At 32.9% G+C, this 22,531-nt stretch overlaps 2 protein-coding genes and 1 long non-coding RNA gene across 6 annotated transcripts in view; all 3 read right to left on the reverse strand.

The window, feature by feature from the left end:
* The window catches only part of LOC139858409 (uncharacterized), a 56,566-nt gene extending 45,233 nt beyond the window's left edge, over nucleotides 1-11,333 (reverse strand). The window contains exons 1-6 of one of the 4 annotated variants that reach the window (XR_011762938.1): nucleotides 11,142-11,333; nucleotides 10,802-10,848; nucleotides 10,514-10,618; nucleotides 10,322-10,402; nucleotides 9,969-10,088; nucleotides 8,434-9,083 (exon numbers count right to left, since the gene is read on the reverse strand). This is a non-coding gene — a long non-coding RNA (uncharacterized lncRNA). Of the gene's footprint in view, nucleotides 1-8,433; nucleotides 9,084-9,968; nucleotides 10,089-10,321; nucleotides 10,403-10,513; nucleotides 10,619-10,801; nucleotides 10,849-10,929 lie in introns of those variants that run through there. The other 3 variants (XR_011762937.1, XR_011762936.1, XR_011762939.1) reach the window with 3 other exon arrangements.
* An 872-nt stretch (nucleotides 11,334-12,205) lies between these two features.
* On the reverse strand, nucleotides 12,206-15,873 carry LOC139857093 (BTB/POZ domain and ankyrin repeat-containing protein NPR1-like). The gene is made up of 4 exons (XM_071845819.1): nucleotides 14,772-15,873; nucleotides 13,531-14,290; nucleotides 13,094-13,267; nucleotides 12,206-12,619 (listed from the first exon to the last, which is right to left on the reverse strand). The coding sequence occupies exons 1-4, from the start codon at nucleotides 15,327-15,329 to the stop codon at nucleotides 12,384-12,386; spliced, it is 1,728 nt and encodes a 575-aa protein (XP_071701920.1). The 5' UTR covers nucleotides 15,330-15,873; the 3' UTR covers nucleotides 12,206-12,383.
* A 1,135-nt stretch (nucleotides 15,874-17,008) lies between these two features.
* On the reverse strand, nucleotides 17,009-17,425 carry LOC139859621 (uncharacterized). The gene has a single exon (XM_071848399.1). The coding sequence runs from the start codon at nucleotides 17,423-17,425 to the stop codon at nucleotides 17,009-17,011; it is 417 nt and encodes a 138-aa protein (XP_071704500.1).
* Nucleotides 17,426-22,531: the final 5,106 nt, after the last annotated feature.

A 22,531-nucleotide genomic window follows, 5' to 3' on the forward strand; every position in this document is an offset into this window, starting at 1 on the left:
GCAACGATCTTGAATTTCAAGTCGGTGACCGAGTAATGTTAAAAGTCGCACCTTGGAAGGGTGTAATCCGTTTTGGGAAACGTGGGAAGCTAAATCCGCGGTATATTGGTCCTTTCGAAATCTTGGAGCGTATTGGAACCGTTGCTTATCGTTTAGATCTTCCACCTCAATTGAACTCCGTTCATCCTACTTTCCATGTATCCAACTTGAAAAAGTGTCTTGCCGAACCCGATATCGTCATTCCTCTCGAGGAGCTTACCATTGATGACAAACTTCATTTCGTGGAGGAACCGGTTGAAATTGTGGACACCTCCGTCAAGACATTGAAACAAAGCCGAATTCCGATTGTTAAAGTCCGTTGGAACGCCAAAAGGGGACCCGAGTTTACTTGGGAAAGACAAGATCAAATGCAAAGGAAGTATCCTCATCTATTCGTGAATTCGGAAACGCAAGATCTCGAGGAAGAAACAACGACTACTACGCCTGCTTAAATTTCGGGACGAAATTTCTTTTAAGGTGTAGGTAATGTAACATCCCGCCTTTTTCCGTCAACTTTTCCGTTTAACTATTTAAGTTCCGTTAGATGTTTATAACACATCTCGTTAATATGCGTTTGAATTATCTTGTTAGGTAATTCCCGCACCCGATTTAAGTTGAGGGACCAATCTTGCCAAATGTTGAAACTTGTGACTAGGTCAAAGAGTCAAACTCTCATTCTATCCATTCATTCATCTCTTCCAATTTCTTAATACTTCAACTTTTCCTCTCAACTTCAAGAACAAAGATTCATCATCCAAAACCGAGCTAGTGATCTTCTTGCCAAACAAATTGCATATTTGAACTCCTCGTGATCTCCTCTTCGTTTCCATACCGATTTCATCAATTTTGGGTAACTTTCTAAAATCACTAATTCTTGTGTTCTTGAGATTTTTAAGTTATAAGGTTGTTAATTAGTGTCTATGGCTCGAGTCTAGTTTGTTTATGTGATTTGTATGCTCGTTTTTGATATTTTGATGTAACTAGTTCATATTGAAAGATGACATGCTTAATCTTGAAATTTGAGTGTTCATATGTTGTTTGATGCTAAGAGATCATGTTTTAATTGTGTTTCTAGTGTTACTAGCTTCATTATGATGTATAGTTTGATTAATGAAACCTCCTAAACTTGATTATGAAATTTGGTGAATTTAGATTAAGGTTTCATGAACTTAAAATGGACTTTTAATGATTTGAACGACATGGAATGTTAGTTGTAAGTGTTAGGTTGTGTTGTATGCTTAATTACCTTCAAAACGGTATATCATATGTATAAATTGGATTCCCGAAACTTAAATTAAAATTGATAAACTTGAAACTTGAAAATAAACCTCTATTGATCGCTTGACGGGATTTCGGTTATAGTATATGATGTTTTTGCTTGATGAAAAGTGCTTAGTTGCGTTCCTTGTCGAAAGAGCTTTCCGATGATATAAAATACATGTTCTAATTGTTTGCGGTTTGTAAAATGTGTTGGTTTGTGTTTTGGTTCGTGCAATTGAGAAATTTAGCAAACAGGGCCTGGAAGGCATTTGGGACGCCGTCCAGACACTTGGGACGCCGTCCCACCATTTGAACCTAGACGCCGTCTAGGGTGGCAGGACGCCGTCCCACCCTTCATTGTGGGACGCCGTCTAGATCTTTGGGACGCCGTCCCATATAGCTAAAACTGGCTGTTCGCTTGGTCATTTGACATGAAAATGTTTGCTATGCTACGGACCTCCGATTAACATGAAACTTGGCCAACATGCTCATATATGATTATATAACTTAGAAAAATTGTCGGATATCCAACCCGACCCCGTTGACTTTTCTGTTGACTTTGACCCGACCAAGTTGACTTTTAATCAAACTTAACCAAATATTTGTGCAATCGTTCTAACATGTTTTTATACTTGTACCTTGCATGAAACATGACAACTTGACTCACATGCTACATTATTGAGTCGTAACGAGCCATAGGACTAATTGAACATCTTTGACCTATCGTGTTTACCGTTATTGATACGACCTATTTGTTTAGGTCAAGACTAGCATTGTTCTTTGCACACGTTTACTTGTCGAAGTACTTTACTACCCGTGCACTCAAGGTGAGATCATAGTCCCACTTTTACTCTTTTTGAACTTACATATGGGATGAGAAAACATAAACATTTCTTTACTAAGTGAACACAAGTACAGGAAAACAAACATTCTACATACGAGTTTAGAACAAAATCCTCAATTCGATTATCATTAGTTACACTTGCCGGGTGTAAGCGAGAACTTATGTTGTATGGATCCATATGGGTTTGACAAACCCTCATTCAAACGGTTCGCTACCGTTTACGAATGAAATATATTTTCGAGAAACAGTGTATGTTCTAGCACTAAGTGATGGGGTTCAATGGAAGGAAATGTTAAGCATTGATAATTGGGTGCTCGTGAAACAAACTTTTGGAATGTATTACTATTATTTCATTGATGCAAATCTTGTGGTTCACTTGTACTTACTTACTTAAACCTATGATTTCACCAACGTTTTCGTTGACAGATTTCTATGTTTTTCTCAGGTCCTTGAACGATACATGATACATGCTTCCGCTCATTATTTGATACTTGCATTGGATGTCGAGTATATGTGCATTTCATGGAGCGTCTTTTGACTTTATTTTAAACCGTGTCGCCTAGATTTCATTCGTATTATAACGTTGTAACTTAACTATTGGTTGAACAATTCTTGTAAACTTTGGAAACAATTTTTATTTTGAAATGAAGGCGACATATCTTTTGGTCAAACGTTGTTTTAAAGACTTATGACCACGTAACGGGACCTAAGTAGACGACGCCGTCAATGACGATTTGGTCGGGTCGCTACAGAACATTTGAGAAAGGTGTTAGAAGTATTGAGGAAGGAAGAATTGTACGCTAAGTTTTCAAAGTGTGCATTTTGGTTGGAAGAAGTTCAATTCCTCGGTCACATAGTGAACAAAGAAGGTATTAAGGTAGATCCGGCAAAGATAGAAACTGTTGAAAAGTGGGAAACCCCGAAAACTCCGAAACACATACGCCAGTTTTTAGGACTAGCTGGTTACTACAGAAGGTTCATCCAAGATTTTTCCAGAATAGCAAAACCCTTGACTGCATTAACGCATAAAGGGAAGAAATTTGAATGGAATGATGAACAAGAGAAAGCGTTTCAGTTATTGAAGAAAAAGCTAACTACGGCACATATATTGTCATTGCCTGAAGGGAATGATGATTTTGTGATTTATTGTGATGCATCAAAGCAAGGTCTCGGTTGTGTATTAATGCAACGAACGAAGGTGATTGCTTATGCGTCTAGACAATTGAAGATTCACGAACAAAATTATACGACGCATGATTTGGAATTAGGCGCGGTTGTTTTTGCATTAAAGACTTGGAGGCACTACTTATATGGGGTCAAAAGTATTATATATACCGACCACAAAAGTCTTCAACACATATTTAATCAGAAACAACTGAATATGAGGCAGCGTAGGTGGATTGAATTATTGAATGATTACGACTTTGAGATTCGTTACCACCCGGGGAAGGCAAATGTGGTAGCCGATGCCTCGAGCAGGAAGGACAGAGAACCCATTCGAGTAAAATCTATGAATATAATGATTCATAATAACCTTACTACTCAAATAAAGGAGGCGCAACAAGGAGTTTTAAAAGAGGGAAATTTAAAAGATGAAATACCCAAAGGATCGGAGAAGCATCTTAATATTCGGGAAGACGGAACCCGGTATAGGGCTGAAAGGATTTGGGTACCAAAATTTGGAGATATGAGAGAAATGGTACTTAGGGAAGCTCATAAAACCAGATACTCAATACATCCTGGAACGGGGAAGATGTACAAGGATCTCAAGAAACATTTTTGGTGGCCGGGTATGAAAGCCGATGTTGCTAAATACGTAGGAGAATGTTTGACGTGTTCTAAGGTCAAAGCTGAGCATCAGAAACCATCAGGTCTACTTCAACAACCCGAAACCCCGGAATGGAAATGGAAAAACATTACCATGGATTTCATCACTAAATTGCCAAGGACTGCAAGTGGTTTTGATACTATTTGGGTAATAGTTGATCGTCTCACCAAATCAGCACACTTCCTGCCAATAAGAGAAGATGACAAGATGGAGAAGTTAGGACGACTGTATTTGAAGGAAGTCATCTCCAGACATGGAATACCAATCTCTATTATCTCTGATAGGGATGACAGATTTATTTCAAGATTCTGGCAGACATTACAGCAAGCATTAGGAACTCGTCTAGACATGAGTACTGCCTATCATCCACAAACTGATGGGCAGAGTGAAAGTACGATACAAACGCTTGAAGACATGCTACGAGCATGTGTTATTGATTTCGGAAACAGTTGGGATCGACATCTACCGTTAGCAGAATTTTCCTACAACAACAGCTACCATTCAAGCATTGACATGGCGCCGTTTGAAGCACTTTATGGTAGAAAGTGCAGGTCTCTGATTTGTTGGAGTGAAGTGGGGGATAGATAGATTACGGGTCCTGAGATTATACAAGAAACTACCGAGAAGATCATCCAAATTCAACAACGGTTGAAAACCGCCCAAAGTCGACAAAAGAGCTACGCTGACATTAAAAGAAAAGATATAGAATTTGAAATTGGAGAGATGGTCATGCTTAAAGTTACACCTTGGAAAGGCGTTGTTCGATTTGGTAAACGAGGGAAATTAAATCCAAGGTATATTGGACCATTCAAGATTATTGATCGTGTCGGACCAGTAGCTTACCGACTTGAGTTACCTCAACAACTCGCGGCTGTACATAACACTTTCCACGTCTCGAATTTGAAGAAATGTTTTGCTAAAGAAGATCTCACTATTCCGTTAGATGAAATCCAAATCAACGAAAAACTTCAATTCATCGAAGAACCCGTCGAAATAATGGATCGTGAGGTTAAAAGACTTAAGCAAAACAAGATACCAATTGTTAAGGTTCGATGGAATGCTCGTAGAGGACCCGAGTTCACCTGGGAGCATGAAGATCAGATGAAGAAGAAATACCCGCATCTATTTCCAGAAGATTCGTCAACACCTTCAACAACTTAAAATTTTGGGACGAAATTTATTTAACGGGTAGGTACTGTAGTGACCTGAACTTTTCCATGTTTATATATATTAATTGAGATTGATATTTACATGATTAAATGTTTCCAACATGTTAAGCAATCAAACTTGTTAAGACTTGATTAATTGAAATATGTTTCATATAGACAATTGACCACCCAAGTTGACCGGTGATTCACGAACGTTAAAACTTGTAAAAACTATATGATGACATATATATGGATATATATATATAGTTAACATGATACTATGATAAGTAAACATATCATTAAGTATATTAACAATGAACTACATATGTAAAAACAAGACTACTAACTTAATGATTTTTAAACGAGACATATATGTAACGATTATCGTTGTAAAGACATTTAATGTATATATATCATATTAAGAGATATTCATACATGATAATATCATGATAATATAATAATTTAAAATCTCATTTGATATTATAAACATTGGGTTAACAACATTTAACAAGATCGTTAACCTAAAGGTTTCTAAACAACACTTACATGTAACGACTAACGATGACTTAACGACTCAGTTAAAATGTATATACATGTAGTGTTTTAATATGTATTTATACACTTTTGAAAGACTTCAATACACTTATCAAAATACTTCTACTTAACAAAAATGCTTACAATTACATCCTCGTTCAGTTTCATCAACAATTCTACTCGTATGCACCCGTATTCGTACTCGTACAATACACAGCTTTTAGATGTATGTACTATTGGTATATACACTCCAATGATCAGCTCTTAGCAGCCCATGTGAGTCACCTAACACATGTGGGAACCATCATTTGGCAACTAGCATGAAATATCTCATAAAATTACAAAAATATGAGTAATCATTCATGACTTATTTACATGAAAACAAAATTACATATCCTTTATATCTAATCCATACACCAACGACCAAAAACACCTAAAAACACTTTCATTCTTCAATTTTCTTCATCTAATTGATCTCTCTCAAGTTCTATCTTCAAGTTCTAAGTGTTCTTCATATATTCTACAAGTTCTAGTTACATAAAATCAAGAATACTTTCAAGTTTGCTAGCTCACTTCCAATCTTGTAAGGTGATCATCCAACCTCAAGAAATCTTTGTTTCTTACAGTAGGTTATCATTCTAATGCAAGGTAATAATCATATTCAAACTTTGGTTCAATTTCTATAACTATAACAATCTTATTTCAAGTGATGATCTTACTTGAACTTGTTTTCGTGTCATGATTCTGCTTCAAGAACTTCGAGCCATCCAAGGATCCGTTGAAGCTAGATCCATTTTTCGCTTTTCCAGTAGGTTTATCCAAGGAACTTAAGGTAGTAATGATGTTCATAACATCATTCGATTCATATATATAAAGCTATCTTATTCGAAGGTTTAAACTCGTAATCACTAGAACATAGTTTAGTTAATTCTAAACTTGTTCGCAAACAAAAGTTAATCCTTCTAACTTGACTTTTAAAATCAACTAAACACATGTTCTATATCTAAAAGATATGCTAACTTAATGATTTAAAACCTGGAAACACGAAAAACACAGTAAACCCGGATTTACGCCGTCGTAGTAACACCGCGGGCTGTTTTGGGTTAGTTAATTAAAAACTATGATAAACTTTGATTTAAAAGTTGTTATTCTGATAAAATGATTTTTATTATGAACATGAAACTATATCCAAAAATTATGGTTAAACTCAAAGTGGAAGTATGTTTTCTAAAATGGTCATCTAGACGTCGTTCTTTCGACTGAAATGACTACCTTTACAAAAACGACTTGTAACTTATTTTTCCGACTATAAACCTATACTTTTTCTGTTTAGATTCATAAAATAGAGTTCAATATGAAACCATAGCAATTTGATTCACTCAAAACGGATTTAAAATGAAGAAGTTATGGGTAAAACAAGATTGGATAATTTTTCTCATTTTAGCTACGTGAAAATTGGTAACAAATCTATTCCAACCATAACTTAATCAACTTGTATTGTATATTATGTAATCTTGAGATACCATAGACACGTATACAATGTTTCAACCTATCATGTCGACACATCTATATATATTTCGGAACAACCATAGACACTCTATATGTGAATGTTGGAGTTAGCTATACAGGGTTGAGGTTGATTCCAAAATATATATAGTTTGAGTTGTGATCAATACTGAGATACGTATACACTGGGTCGTGGATTGATTCAAGATAATATTTATCGATTTATTTCTGTACATCTAACTGTGGACAACTAGTTGTAGGTTACTAACGAGGACAGCTGACTTAATAAACTTAAAACATCAAAATATATTAAAAGTGTTGTAAATATATTTTGAACATACTTTGATATATATGTATATATTGTTATAGGTTCGTGAATCAACCAGTGGCCAAGACTTACTTCCCGACGAAGTAAAAATCTGTGAAAGTGAGTTATAGTCCCACTTTTAAAATCTAATATTTTTGGGATGAGAATACATGCAGGTTTTATAAATGATTTACAAAATAGACACAAGTACGTGAAACTACATTCTATGGTTGAATTATCGAAATTGAATATGCCCCTTTTTATTAAGTCTGGTAAAATAAGAATTAGGGAACAGACACCCTAATTGACGCGAATCCTAAAGATAGATCTATTGGGCCTAACAAACCCCATCCAAAGTACCGGATGCTTTAGTACTTTGAAATTTATATCATATCCGAAGGGTGTCCCGGAATGATGGGGATATTCTTATATATGCATCTTGTTAATGTCGGTTACCAGGTGTTCACCATATGAATGATTTTTATCTCTATGTATGGGATGTGTATTGAAATATGAAATCTTGTGGTCTATTGTTACGATTTGATATATATAGGTTTAACCTATAACTCACCAACATTTTTGTTGACATTTTAAGCATGTTTATTCTCAGGTGATTATTAAGAGCTTCCGCTGTCGCATACTTAAATAAGGACGAGATTTGGAGTCCATGCTTGTATGATATTGTGTAAAAACTGCATTCAAGAAACTTATTTTGTTGTAACATATTTGTATTGTAAACCATTATGTAATGGTCGCGTGTAAACAGGATATTTTAGATTATCATTATTTGATAATCTACGTAAAGCTTTTTAAACCTTTATTGATGAAATAAAGGTTATGGTTTGTTTTAAAATGAATGCAGTCTTTGAAAAACGTCTCATATAGAGGTCAAAACCTCGCAACGAAATCAATTAATATGGAATGTTTTTAATCAATAAGAACGGGACATTTCAATTAGGACCCTTGAGAAGTAAAAACAAAACAGAATTTGGAGACCTGTAATAGTTGACCCGTTGACTTTTAGAAATCCAATAAAACACACCCATCTTCAAGTAACAACTTGGACCAGTTTGATCTGAGTAATACTTTTTATAGTATAAAATAATCATTAGGTAGATTAAATTCTTGATTCCAGCAAACATAGACCACATAAGATTGATCCCTTTAATATTATCATCACAAGCAACAACAATAGACCAAACTACATCCTTTTGAGTCATAACCAACATGCTACCTTTTAAGAGAAAGACTTGATAAAAGATTTGGATATGAAAGCAGCCCCAGACTTTTCAAATATCATAAATAACATAAACACATAACCACCCATTCATTGACTTAAATTGACCATGCTTGGTCAATTTACCACTATGCCCAATGTAAGAGCTGTTATCTTAGTAAAAAGTAGAGCCATTTAGGACTCGTTTGTAACAAAGATCGTTAGCAACTCATCTAGCATAAGTTCCCTACAAATACATATTTAACTTTTCAACTGACTTTTCATGACGTTACAAAGGCCATTGTTCCATAATCTGTAAACCTTCAACAAATAAATAAACAAAAAGATGAAAATTTGTAAACAAAGCTACCTTAGCACCACAACATGCAATTGCCACAAACCTATTCGGAATCAAAAAAATCCAAGTTAATATGAGAACAAAAACTTAAAAACTACCACGACACAAAATTTGATAGCGAACTTTGACACCTACATTTAATCAAAATAAAAGTGTAAACACAATTGAAACTCAATTTTTCAGCATTGACACTCTGCACTAAATCAGTCATTTGACTGACTTAGAAAAAATTTCAGGTCTTGAAATAAATTTCTAGTTAAGCTACACTCGTTAAGATTTCCAATGATATAAGATACGTCCTAATTGGAGTCACAGTTAATTTACTATGATTTTTCTAAGACAGCGGGTCATTTCTGCCCAAAACAGGACCGACCAACATGTTTCGGCTGTAAATCAGCATTCAGAAATAGCTGTGTTTGCTGTATATCAGCATTCAAAATAGTACAAAAAGGTTCTAAAAGTAACTCTAAACACGCTCAAACTACTCTTAATTACTTTGATACAAAATACAAGTTTTGTAGCATGTTTGGGTCATTTTAAACCACTTTTAACATCACAAATCTTTGTACATTAGTTACCTTCAAGACTTGATCAAAATTCTCATTTTAACTTTCTTTACAGCAACAATAATATCACATAAATCACCTCACTTATGGTTTAATACCACTCATAAGCTTAACAACTCCAACTAATTGTATTAACATCAATCTGGAGTAACTTAGAGTAGTTAAAACAATATGCAACAACATGCAAGTTCATCAAGACAATATAATTCCTTAAAAATCCGAATTTAAGGTCTTAAGTACTACTTTAGTCTTGTCTGTTAAGCACTTATTTTCATTATATATCATCATCCATCAACAAAAACCCCAAACGCCTAATTTATATAAACCCTAGATTATCAAGGGATTATGTGGAGAATTTATACCTTAAGTTTCTTTTGTAGATGATAATCACCAATTCAAGGTTGTTGATTTGTTCAAAATTTCTTCAATTCCTCAATTTATAGCTTCCTTTTCTTAAATATTGGTACATGTAAGATTAAAACCTGCAAAAGGAAAAAGAAGCATATATATTAGACACAAATTGAGATTAATTCAAAGCAAGAACTAAACACTAACAAATAAATACTAACTAACAAATATGCAACATAAAGTTGAATCAGCTTAACATAGAAGCCACCAAATAGTCCACATGGTGTCATGTCCATTTGAAGTCAACAATTTCAATTAGCATGTATGTTAATGGTAAACAAATTCATAGAATGGAAATAGAACTTACAGTGATAAATCTTTCTTAACAATAGGAATAAGCGTAACATATCCAAATTGAATAGCCAATTCTCTAATGTCAAGTGTATTCCTACAATTTATCGAGTAAAAATTCAATGTGTGATCCAATACAGCTTAATTTCACTTCAATAAACACTTAAAATATGAAGTAGGACATATACATAAAGATACAGAAACATACTTGACACCAATTCCGTTCTGCATCACGTTAAATGATCTGATGTAAGCCTTCTCAGACATTCCACTCAACCTTATCGCAATCTGTCGATCAAATAAAACTTGCTTCCTACAATAATCAGGATTATATATTTTAATTACTCTTTTTTAACAGCGATTTATAATCAAATATTTCAGTTATTAAACATAATTTCTGTAGTCGCAATAGAAATAGCAGGAACGTTTTCTGACTAATTAATAACGAATGAAAACCTAATTTCAGTATAAAAAAAATGAGGGAACCAGAACGTACATATTAGCAGCAATCTCTTAACATATGACAGCTTTACAAATCTCGGCCTAAAATCAACAAACAAACAAATTAGGGCAAAATTAGGCAAGCAAATTGACTAACACAACAAAAGTCAGTCATAATAATACCGATAAATTAGTTGAATTACATAATCAGGTGAATCAACATGGTTCCTTAGCCCAGCAAGCGACAGAATGAAGAACACGGTTGATACGGTATAATAAAAAAAATAAAACAAATGATAGTGAATGTGGAAGAAGAAAGGAATAGAAATTGTTATGTTTTACATTAAAAAAAAACAATACGAGGCATAAACCCAAAAATTCTACCATTTGATTACCTTAGGAAATCAAAAAATTGAAGAAATCAGATGCAGATGGATGATTGTTTTGGTGCCCTAAAGAAATTTGAGAACAGAAGGTGATAAGTTGAAAAATATGGGTTGAAGAGATGGGATGAAGACGTGGAGGAGCTGTTGGTGGAAGTTTATACGCTACCTCAAAGTATGGTGGAAGACATGAGAGTTTGTACGTTGCCTTTGCTTGGAGTCAAATAATAAAGGGAAAGTTTACAATACCCACTTTTTATATATTTTTTTATCAGACATTAGTATAAATGGGCCGAGCATACAGTTGTTGGGCCAGCACTTCACTAAGTCCATTCGAGCAACTTAACCCTTTTAAAGGGTTTTCTGCTGGAAACCAGCCCAAGTAGCCCAAAATAATAATAAAAAAAATACATTAAACCTATTATAAATCAGAGGAAAAAAAAATGGGGGGACAAAAATCGTGAATAGTGAAATTTTAACCAATGGTGAGAGGGCATTTTGACCCATAAATAGAAGATGTATAATTTGACGTCGGCTACAACATTTCTAATTGGATGCATTGTGTATGTGAAACAATCATGGATCGCTACCTTTCAAAATGCTTCTTACCAAATTATTTCGTTTTCTTGACCATAACAATAATGGTTGTGTTGTTATAATGGACCTCGTATGGAATTGATGTATTAAATGAACCAACATGTTATGTTTTTTTTTTTTTTTTTATGTTTTTATTTATTTATTTATGGAACAAGTCGTTTCTGAGATTTATATACGCAAGTCACAAGCACTAGTGGCAAGGCTCATATGCGTACCTTGTGACTTGCGTATGACAGAGTACATACGACCATGACTGATAAATTCTGGGACAGACCTGAAATTTATCACTTATGACCGATAAAAGGTAGCTCGCAAGCCACTTGCAACTTGCATTGTGAGCGCGTATCGTTATAATTTGTTTTGGAAAAATGGATGTTTTCGTTAATAACCCAAAAAGATATGTAAGCAAATAAAATCGGTCCACATGAATAAATTTGGAACGCGGTGATTTTAAGGTGCAATTGATCATGATTTGAGTCATGTTCCAATTGAAAGGAAAGGGTATACAAACAAAAACAAACAAAAAAAGATTAAAATTATCATTATACATAACTTTTTACAACTTCTTAGACTACTATACTCTTTTTCAAAATCGTAGATAAACAAGTGTATTTTCTGAACCAAAATAAGGTTTACTGTATGTGAGATAACAATATTTCACGAGTATTTTCGCGTTCTATTCCTTACGCCATGTGTCAAAATGGTCGGAAGCTCGGCTTTGTCTTTTGTAAATGCTTTTTCAACATCTTGTTTGAGCTCCACGAAGCGAGTTCGTTTAATCACTTGCTCTTCTGGTGTGCCTTTCTCAAGATAAAACAAATCAGGCAAATCGTCCAACATGAACTTGTCGAGCACTTCTGAACAATGAGGGAAGAAACGTCGACCCATCTCCACTACATCCATATATAAACTCTCAGTTACTATACATACGGTTAATTCATATGCAATATTAGTACTCCGTACTCTATAACCATAACATGGGTACCTTCTTAGAGCAGTTAATTAACAGATGCATATAATGACGTAAAAATTTTGAGAAGCAAGAAGAGACATTGGACAAAGGATGATGATATTTCCACCATCAAAATTAATAAATTCACACAATTGAGCATCAGTTATTTGTACTGTACAAGTATCTAATGCACCACAGATTTATCAATTTTGATGCTGGAAATATCAATTCCCTTGGATAAAAAATGGGAATTAAATTCTCTCTTACACTTGATTAGTAGAAATATGGGTACATATGTAATTTAGTCCTAAATTTAAGTTAGATTTGTTGCAAATGGTTTGAAACATAAATTAAGAAAATTGACAACGAAACAAAATTTTGAAATGGCAAACCGATCAAGAAGCTAACAACTTACCCGTTTTCGAGAGTGATTCTATCTGAGCAATTAGTTTTTTCTTCTGTACTAATGGTGTCTCGTTCAAATCCATCTCTTGCAAGTTTCCATTTGAACCTTTTGCTATTATCTGAGCATTGGCGATCTCCATTGCTAATTTTGCTTCGGCTGGAAACAACAGTCGTGCAAACGCCACTGCAAAAAGATACAAGCAGGTCAAATCAAGAAAGGGTAATTCCACACAACCACCGATAACTATACCTGGGCAATTGAGAACAATACTCTCAATTTGACCCATGATCCGTTTCGACCCGCTACCCAACCTGACCCCATTTGGACCCGTATAAAATCTGACCCATTTGACCCATGACCCATTTCAACCCAAAACTGTTTTGACCCGTTAGCCAAACCAGCCCAACCTGACCCGTTTTCCAGGTATACCGATAACATATAGTTACCTCGGTTTTCTAAATGAAGTAACTTCATGTGCAAATCATCAGCCATAGCAGAAGACGAAATAGGCAAATCTCCCACCATCGAATTCCGTAAAATTTCTCGCTCCAAAAGATCGATACATATTCGATCCTTATTTGCTTCTTGTCCATGTTCGGTTTTCGCATCAAAATCCTTCGGCCTCGTTAACCGTTTACATATACCAACCGCACTTTGTCCGTCTAGGGTTACATCTAAAACCGACGCGCGTTTGCTCAAAAGCGAAACAATAATAGATGGTTCCTTACGCATTGCAGCAACATGAAGCACGGTATACCCTCGAACATTTTTACGGTTTACATCCGCCAGATCCAAACTTAGCACTTCTTTCACAACTTTCGGATCACAATATGAAACCGCATAGTGTAACCCATAGGCTTCATCTAAGGTTACGTTTGACTCGGTCAACAGAAGTTTTACCAACTCTACATCGTCCGAGTCCAATGCTTTATGTATTTGTTTAATTTGTTTTACACGTAATGCATCATCCCCTGATTTTTCTGATACGGAATTTTCGTCGTTTTGAGATTTGTTACGAAGCAATTTTATATCTTCGGATACTTCTACAGGGAACTCTTTATCAAGTGAAATATCTTCAAGGTCAGAACGGGCTACTCGGTGGATACACTGAGTCAAGATGTGAGTTAACTCGCAGTGGTATGCAACCCAAATTATGGGGATCACATCTTCCACAAGAGCCTTTTCAATAAAGTTTAGAAGGCGCCGCTGCATTTTTAACATGAAATTAATACGAAATATTATGATTACGGATGAAAACCTAAAAATTTACACCTACACAAAATGCATAACAAACTAATTTTATAGAGGTAACATCACATTACTTGTTCCATATGTCACAGTTTTCCAAATTATTCTAATTATAACCCGAATAACCCACAAGTAAACAACTCAATACAGTTTAAAAATATCGAAAACAGATACTTCTATCATTATAAACATATTCGATCAGGCACGAAAAGGGCTTATAGCAAATAGTCTCCCTGGTATTTCAATATTTATAATTAACATATGTGCTTAAAATTTTTGGGCAAATTGCACTTACTAAATTGTAATCGAGGCTTTTCAACATCACTTTATACATAAAAATAGTTTCATGTACTTCGAATTAGAGAGAACAAATGACTACATTATTCAAAATCTCCATGAACTGAAACAGCACCAAAAGATCGACGAATAACATTTATACCTGAAAAAGGGTAACCAACTCAGGAACCTGAAAAACGACCGCAGCATACATCAATTCAACAGCAAACACAACAGCAGGCCTACAAGCACCGTGTGTGCATCGAGTATGAACACAAGTCGAAACTTCAGATGGTAAAGACTTCATTTTTCCAGTATACAAATAACTCAAAAACACAACAAAAGCATCATATCCAACATTCCCAAAAGGTAATATTTCACTCATAATGTACTTAACTTTACCATCTTCCAAACAATCTTTATTCTCCTTGAACAAATTGCTAAAAAATTTACTTCTAGCAGCTAAAATACACCTATGAACGCACACATTATTGCCTTCTACTACAACTACAGCATCACTATAATTCGAATCACAATTCGAATCGGTTTCAACTAAGAGTTCTCCTAAGCTAATACTGAGTTTATTTAAGCTAATAATTTCGAGATTTGAACGTGTTTCGGTTATTGCGGAGGACGATATATTGTAACCATTAGAGCCATCAGATATATGAGAAGGTGAAGTAAAACTTATGGATGATGATGGTTCAGAGTAATATGCCATTGATCAAGATCAAAAGATTCAAACTTGACACAAATTTAAGATACCCAATTACAAAACATGAATTGGGTATCATGAATTAGAGATATACATGTAAAAAAAAATTTAGGGTTCTAATTTGGGATCAGTTTCTTGAAAAGTCAAAGTTTTTAAATCAAAGCAGACGTCTAAACAAAAAGATGGATCAACCCATTAAAGATGCTGAATTTTAGTCAATATCTACGAACCCCAATTTAGCATCAGTTAATAGAGAAAACTCAAGTGTAGAACCCTGCTTTATCGTCTTGTACCTTATGCACAGAAAGTTGTCCTCTACCAAATTCAAAATTGGGGGATAAGCTAACAGTAATATACTGAAACCTCTTAAATGGGTTCAATTTTTCTTGGTGAAACCTGCAACCCAGAACACGAATTATAATCAAAAGATACAAATCGATGATGAAAATATATTGTTTGTTGTATTCATGAATCAAAGGAGGTTGAAATAGGGGAAGATGTTAAAAAAAAAAAGGAAATTTCGGAGAGGTTTCGTTTGTTAAACGGTTGTGAAGACGAAGTTGTTGGAGAATTTCTAAATTTATGCTTCTTTATTTTTAAAATATTAAAATAAAGGGTTACGTATTTTTTTTTTTTAAATAACAAAAGATTTATACGTATAAAATAAAGGACTCTTTCACTTAGACCATCCGTAATGGTGACCGGTGTCACTTTTGGTGTCACTTGCCTTTTTGCACTTTTTTACTGAGTAGGACGTGTTACTTTTCTGAGTGGAGTAATGGTGGTGTTACTTTTCTTTTGTTACTTTAGTAGAATGTTGAGGTGGCATTTTTTTTTTCTGTTTTATTTATTTTTATTTTTATTATTTATACTATTATATGATTATATTTATTTTTTAAAAATGTTTTTAAAATATAACGGCTATATTTATAACCGTTATTTTTTATTTTATTTTTATATTTTTTTTAAACGGCTACTTTTACCCCTATATATACAACCACTCTTCTCAACTCATAAACACACTTTTCATCTCTTCTAAAACTCTCAAATCATAAACACACACACTTCGAAATGAGCTCGTTGAATGTTGTTGTTAAAGTTCACTACGGAGGTGAATTTGATAGCGAAATGATGAATTATAACGAGTATGAAACACGAGATTATTACATGGATGTTCATAAGTGTCCAAGTTATAGGTGTTTGCTTGAGTTGCTACAGCGAGACATATTCTACCCCACTAGACAAATCTGGTTTTTCAAAAAACCCAACGCTCGTACCTCGCTACTAGAAGAAGATCACGATTGGTTTGGTGCGATTGGGCTAGCCTTGTTACGTAACCAACCAATTAACATTTACACCGAATGGATTGATGAAAGCTACGCCATTTCTGCAAGTGAAGATGAAGCTGCTCCTGAATCTCCAGGGTTTCAGCAACACGATCCACGTGAATTCGAAGATTGATGATTGTGTTTGTTGAAAATAGCCTTTAGGAATAATGTAATCGTTTTTAGGAACTAAGTTTATTTTCTATTTATAAGAAATAATGTAATCGTTTTAGGAATTATTATAATAAACGGCTATATTTTATGATTACCAATCCATCATTACAACTAAACATGAATTACATTAATTGAAATTACATAATTTTAAAAATTCATTAACCAAACTATAAAATACATAACAAATTATTCATTATTATTATTAGCAGACCGAAAATAAGGTGATAAGTTCCAAACATGCTCGGTTAAATCTGCCTCTAATTGTTGGTGAACTTGCTTGTCTCTTATTTCCTTAACCCTTGCATCTCGATCCCTCAAATCCCGTTCCAACCTTCGTGGTGGGTTCCTTTCTATCATTCTTTCTTCTCTCCTTCCAATAGCAAAACCGTTATTTTCCTGAATAATGTTATGTAATACAATACAAGCATACATATGTTTTCTAATTTTGTTGAAGTCTTTAGATCTCGCCGGAGTCTTTAACATTGCAAATCTACCCTGTAATACTCCAAATGCACGCTCAATATCTTTCCTTGCACTTTCTTGAAAACGTTTAAATTTTTTACGTGGTTCGTCAATTGGATTATGAGGCGTTTTTACCAACATGGCCCAATCTGGGTATATCTAATGACCCGTCCTAATCCATCTGGACGAATACATTACATTTGGTTACATCGCGAGGTACTTGATCTATATATGATACATTTTACAAACATTGCATTCGTTTTTAAAAGACAAACTTTCATTTCATAGAAAGTTGACGGCATGCATACCATTTCATAATATATCCAACTATAATTGACTTAATAATAATCTTGATGAACTCAACGACTCGAATGCAACGTCTTTTGAAATATGTCATGAATAACTCCAAGTAATATCTCTAAAATGAGCAAATGCACAGCGGAAGATTTCTTTCATACCTGAGAATAAACATGCTTTAAAGTGTCAACCAAAAGGTTGGTGAGTTCATTAGTTTATCATCAATATTCATTTCCATCATTTTAATAGACCACAAGATTTTCATTTCCATTTCTCATTAATATACGTCCCATACATAGAGACAAAAATCATTCATATGGATTGAACACCTGGTAACCGACCTTAACAAGATGCATATAGGATATCCCCATCATTCCGGGACACCCATCGGACATGATAAACTCGAAGTACTAAAGCATTCCAAATTCCAGAATGGGGCTTGTTGTGTAGTGACCCGAACTTTTCCATGTTTATATGTATTAATTAAGATTGATATTTACATGACTAAATGTTTCCAACGTGTTAAGGAATCAAACTTGTTAAGACTTGATTAAATGAAATAAGTTTCATATAGACAATTGATCACCCAAGTTGACCGGCGATTCACGAACGTTACAAAATTGTGAAAACTACATGTTGTGGTATATATAGACATATATATATATATATATATATATATATATATATATATATATATATATATATATATATATATATATATATATATATATATGGTTGACATGAGATTATGATGAGTAAGTATCTCACTAAGTATATTAACAATGTGTGATATACATAAGAAATGAGATTACTAAGTTAAGAAACTCGAAATGATATATATAACGATTATCATTATGATAACGTATACTAAATACATATGTATCATATTAAGATATTGATACACTATATTTAACATGATAAAATGATATTTAAATATATCATTAAGTGTGTTAACAATGAACTACATATGTAAAAACAAGACTACTAACTCAAGAATTACGAAACGAGACTTATATGTAACGATATTTTAATGTATATATCATATTAAGAGATATTCATACATCATAATATCATAATAACATAATAATTTAACATCTCATTTGATATAATAAACATTGGGTTAACAACATTAATTGAGATCGTTAACTTAAAGGTTTCAAAGCAACACTTACATGTAACGACTAACGAAGACTTAACGACTCCATTAGAATGTATATACATGTTGTGTTTTGATATGTATTCTTACACTTTTGAAAGACTTCAAGACACATATCAAAGTACTTCTACTTAACAAAAATGCTTACAATTACATCCTCTTTCAGTTTCATCAACAATTCTACTCGTATGCACCCGTATTCGTACTCGTACAATACACAGCTTTTAGATGTATGTACTATTGGTATATACACTCCAATGATCATCTCTTAGCAGCCCATGTGAGTCACCTAACATATGTGGGAACCATCATTTGTCAACTAGCATGAAATATCTCATAAAATTACAAAAATATTAGTAATCATTCATGACTTATTTACATGAAAACAAAATTACATATCCTTTATATCTAATCCATATACCAACGACCAAAAACACCTACAAACACTTTCATTCTTCAATTTTCTTCATCTAATTGATCTCTCTCAAGTTCCATCTTCAAGTTCTAAGTGTTCTTCATAAATTCCGTAAGTATAGTTTCATAAAAATCAAGAATACTTCCAAGTTTGCAAGTCTACTTCCAAGCTTTCTAATCTATTCCAAGTAATCATCTAAGATCAAGAAACCTTTGTTATTTATAGTAGGTCATCTTTCTAATTTAAGGTAATATTCATATTCAAACTTTGATTCAATTTCTACAACTATAACAATCTTATTTCGAGTGAAAATCTTACTTGAACTGTTTTCGTGTCATGATTCTGCTTCAAGAACTTTCAAGCCATCCAAGGATCCTTTGAAGCTAGATCTATTTTTCTCATTTCCAGTAGTTTTATCCAGAAAACTTGAGGTAGTAATGATGTTCATAACATCATTCGATTCATACATATAAAGCTATCTTATTCGAAGGTTTAAACTTGTAATCACTAGAACATAGTTTAGTTAATTCTAAACTTGTTCGCAAACAAAAGATAATCCTTATAACTTGACTTTTAAAATCAACTAAAAACATGTTCTATATCTATATGATATGCTAACTTAATGATTTAAAACCTGGAAACACGATGAACACCATAAAATCGGATATACGCCGTCGTAGTGAAACCGGGGGCTGTTTTGGTTTGGATAATTAAAAACTATGATAAACTTTGATTTAAAAGTTGTTCTTCTGGGAAAATGATTTTTCATATGAACATGAAACTATATCCAAAAATCTTGGTTAAACTCAAAGTGAAAGTATGTTTTTCAAAATGGTCATCAAGATGTCGTTCTTTCGATGAAAATGACTACCTCTTTAGTAATTGACATGTAACTTAAATTTCCTACTATAAACCTATACTTTTTCTGTTTGGATTCTTAAATTATAGTTCAATATGAAACCATAGCAATTTGATTCACTCAAAACGGATTTAAAATGAAGAAGTTATGGGTAAAACAAGATTGGATATTTTTGATCTTTTTAGCTACGGGAAATGTTTAACAAATCTATACAAATCATATCCTAGCTAACTTATATTGTATTATACATGTATTCTAATATATTATGTAATCTTGGGATACCATAGACATGTATGCAAATGTTTTGACATATCATATCGACCCATGTATATATATTATTTGGAACAACCATAGATACTCTATATGCAGTAATGTTGGAGTTAGCTATACAGGGTTGAGGTTGATTCCAAAAATATATATATTTTGAGTTGTGATCTAGCCTGAGACGTGTATACACTGGGTCCTGGATTGATTCAAGAAAATATATATCAATTTATTTCTGTACATCTAACTGTGGACAACTAGTTGTAGGTTACTAAAGAGGACAGCTGACTTAATACACTCAAATCTTTAAAATATAATAAAAATGGTTGTAATTATATTTTGATCATACTTTGATATATATGTACATATTTGTATAGGTTCGTGAATCGATTCGTGGCCAAGTCTTATTTCCGAGGAAGGAAATATCTGTGAAAGTGAGTTATAGTCCCACTTTTAAAATCTAATATTTTTGGGATGAGAATACATGCAGGTTTTATAAATGATTTACAAAATAGACACAAGTACATGAAACTACATTCTATGCTTGAATTATCAAAATCGAATATGCCCCTTTTTATTAAGTCTGGTAATCTAAGAATTAGGGAACAGACACCCTAATTGATGCGAATTCTAAAGATAGATCTATTGGGCCTAACAAACCCCATTCAAAGTACCGGATGCTTTAGTACTTCGAAATTTATATCATATCCGAAGGGTGTCCCGGAATGATGGGGATATTCTTATATATGCATCTTGTTAATGTCGGTTACCAGGTGTTCACCATATGAATGATTTTTATCTCTATGTATGGGATGTGTATTGAAATATGAAATCTTGTGGTCTATTGTTACGATTTGATATATATAGGTTAAACCTATAACTCACCAACATTTTTGTTGACGTTTAAAGCATGTTTATTCTCAGGTGAATATTAAGAGCTTTCGCTGTTGCATACTAAAATAAGGACAAGATTTGGAGTCCATGTTTGTATGATATTGTGTAAAAATTGCATTCAAGAAACATATATCAATGTAATATATTTCTATTGTAAACCATTATATAATGGTCGTGTGTAAACAGTATATTTTAGATTATCATTATTTGATAATCTACGTAATGTTTTTAAAACTTTTATTGATAAAATAAAGGTTATGGTTATTTTAAAAATGAATGCAGTCTTTGAAAAATGTCTCATATAGAGGTCAAAACCTCGCAACGAAATCAATTAATATGGAACGTTTATAATCAATATGAACGGGACATTTCATGTTGGGCCTGATAGATCTATCTTTAGGATTCACGTCAATTATGGGGTCTGTTCCCTAATTCTTAGGCTACCAAGCTAAAAGGGGCATATTCGGCTTCGATCATTCAACCATATAATGTAGTTTCGATTACTTGTGTCTATTTCATAAAACATTTATAAAAGCGCATGTATTCTCAGTCCCAAAAATATATATTGCAAAAGCATTTAAAAAGGGAGTAATGAAACTCACAATATTGTATTTTGTAGTAAAAATACATATGACGACATTGAACAAGTATAAGGTTGGTTTCGGATTCACGAACCTATATCATTTATATATATATTAACACATATAATATAATCGTACAAATTTATATATATATAAATTTATTAGTTATATCATTTTTATATTAATAACCTATATGTTTCATATATTCTTTTTATATATTTAAAATAAAAATATTACTTTTGTTATGTTATATGTATTAAATATATTTTTGTGTGTGTATATATATATATATATATATATATATATATATATATATATATATATATATATATATCATTTGTTTGTTAAAATTAATAATAATATTAAAATAATAGTAGTAATGATAATAATAAAAATGACAATACTTTTAATAATAATGATATTACTAATAATAAAATGATAAAAATGTTATATGTTAACAAAGATAATAATAATAAAAGTGATAAAAATAATAGTAATGATAATAATAATAATAATGTTAGTAATGATAAAAAAAAATGATAATACTTATAATGATAACGAAAATGATAATTTTAATAAAAATACTTTTGTTAACAATAAAAATTTCGAAAATGATAATTTTAAGGATATTACTAATCATAATATTAATAATAATAATAATATTAATAATACCCATTTTACCTATTTTGATTATAATGATATAAACTAAATTAAGGATAGTAATAGGAATCATGATAATAGTATCTAACATAACTATAAACAATAATAATAATAAATAGAG

Source organism: Rutidosis leptorrhynchoides, chromosome 7, assembly GCF_046630445.1.
Source record: "Rutidosis leptorrhynchoides isolate AG116_Rl617_1_P2 chromosome 7, CSIRO_AGI_Rlap_v1, whole genome shotgun sequence".
NCBI classification, from domain to species: Eukaryota; Viridiplantae; Streptophyta; class Magnoliopsida; order Asterales; family Asteraceae; genus Rutidosis; species Rutidosis leptorrhynchoides.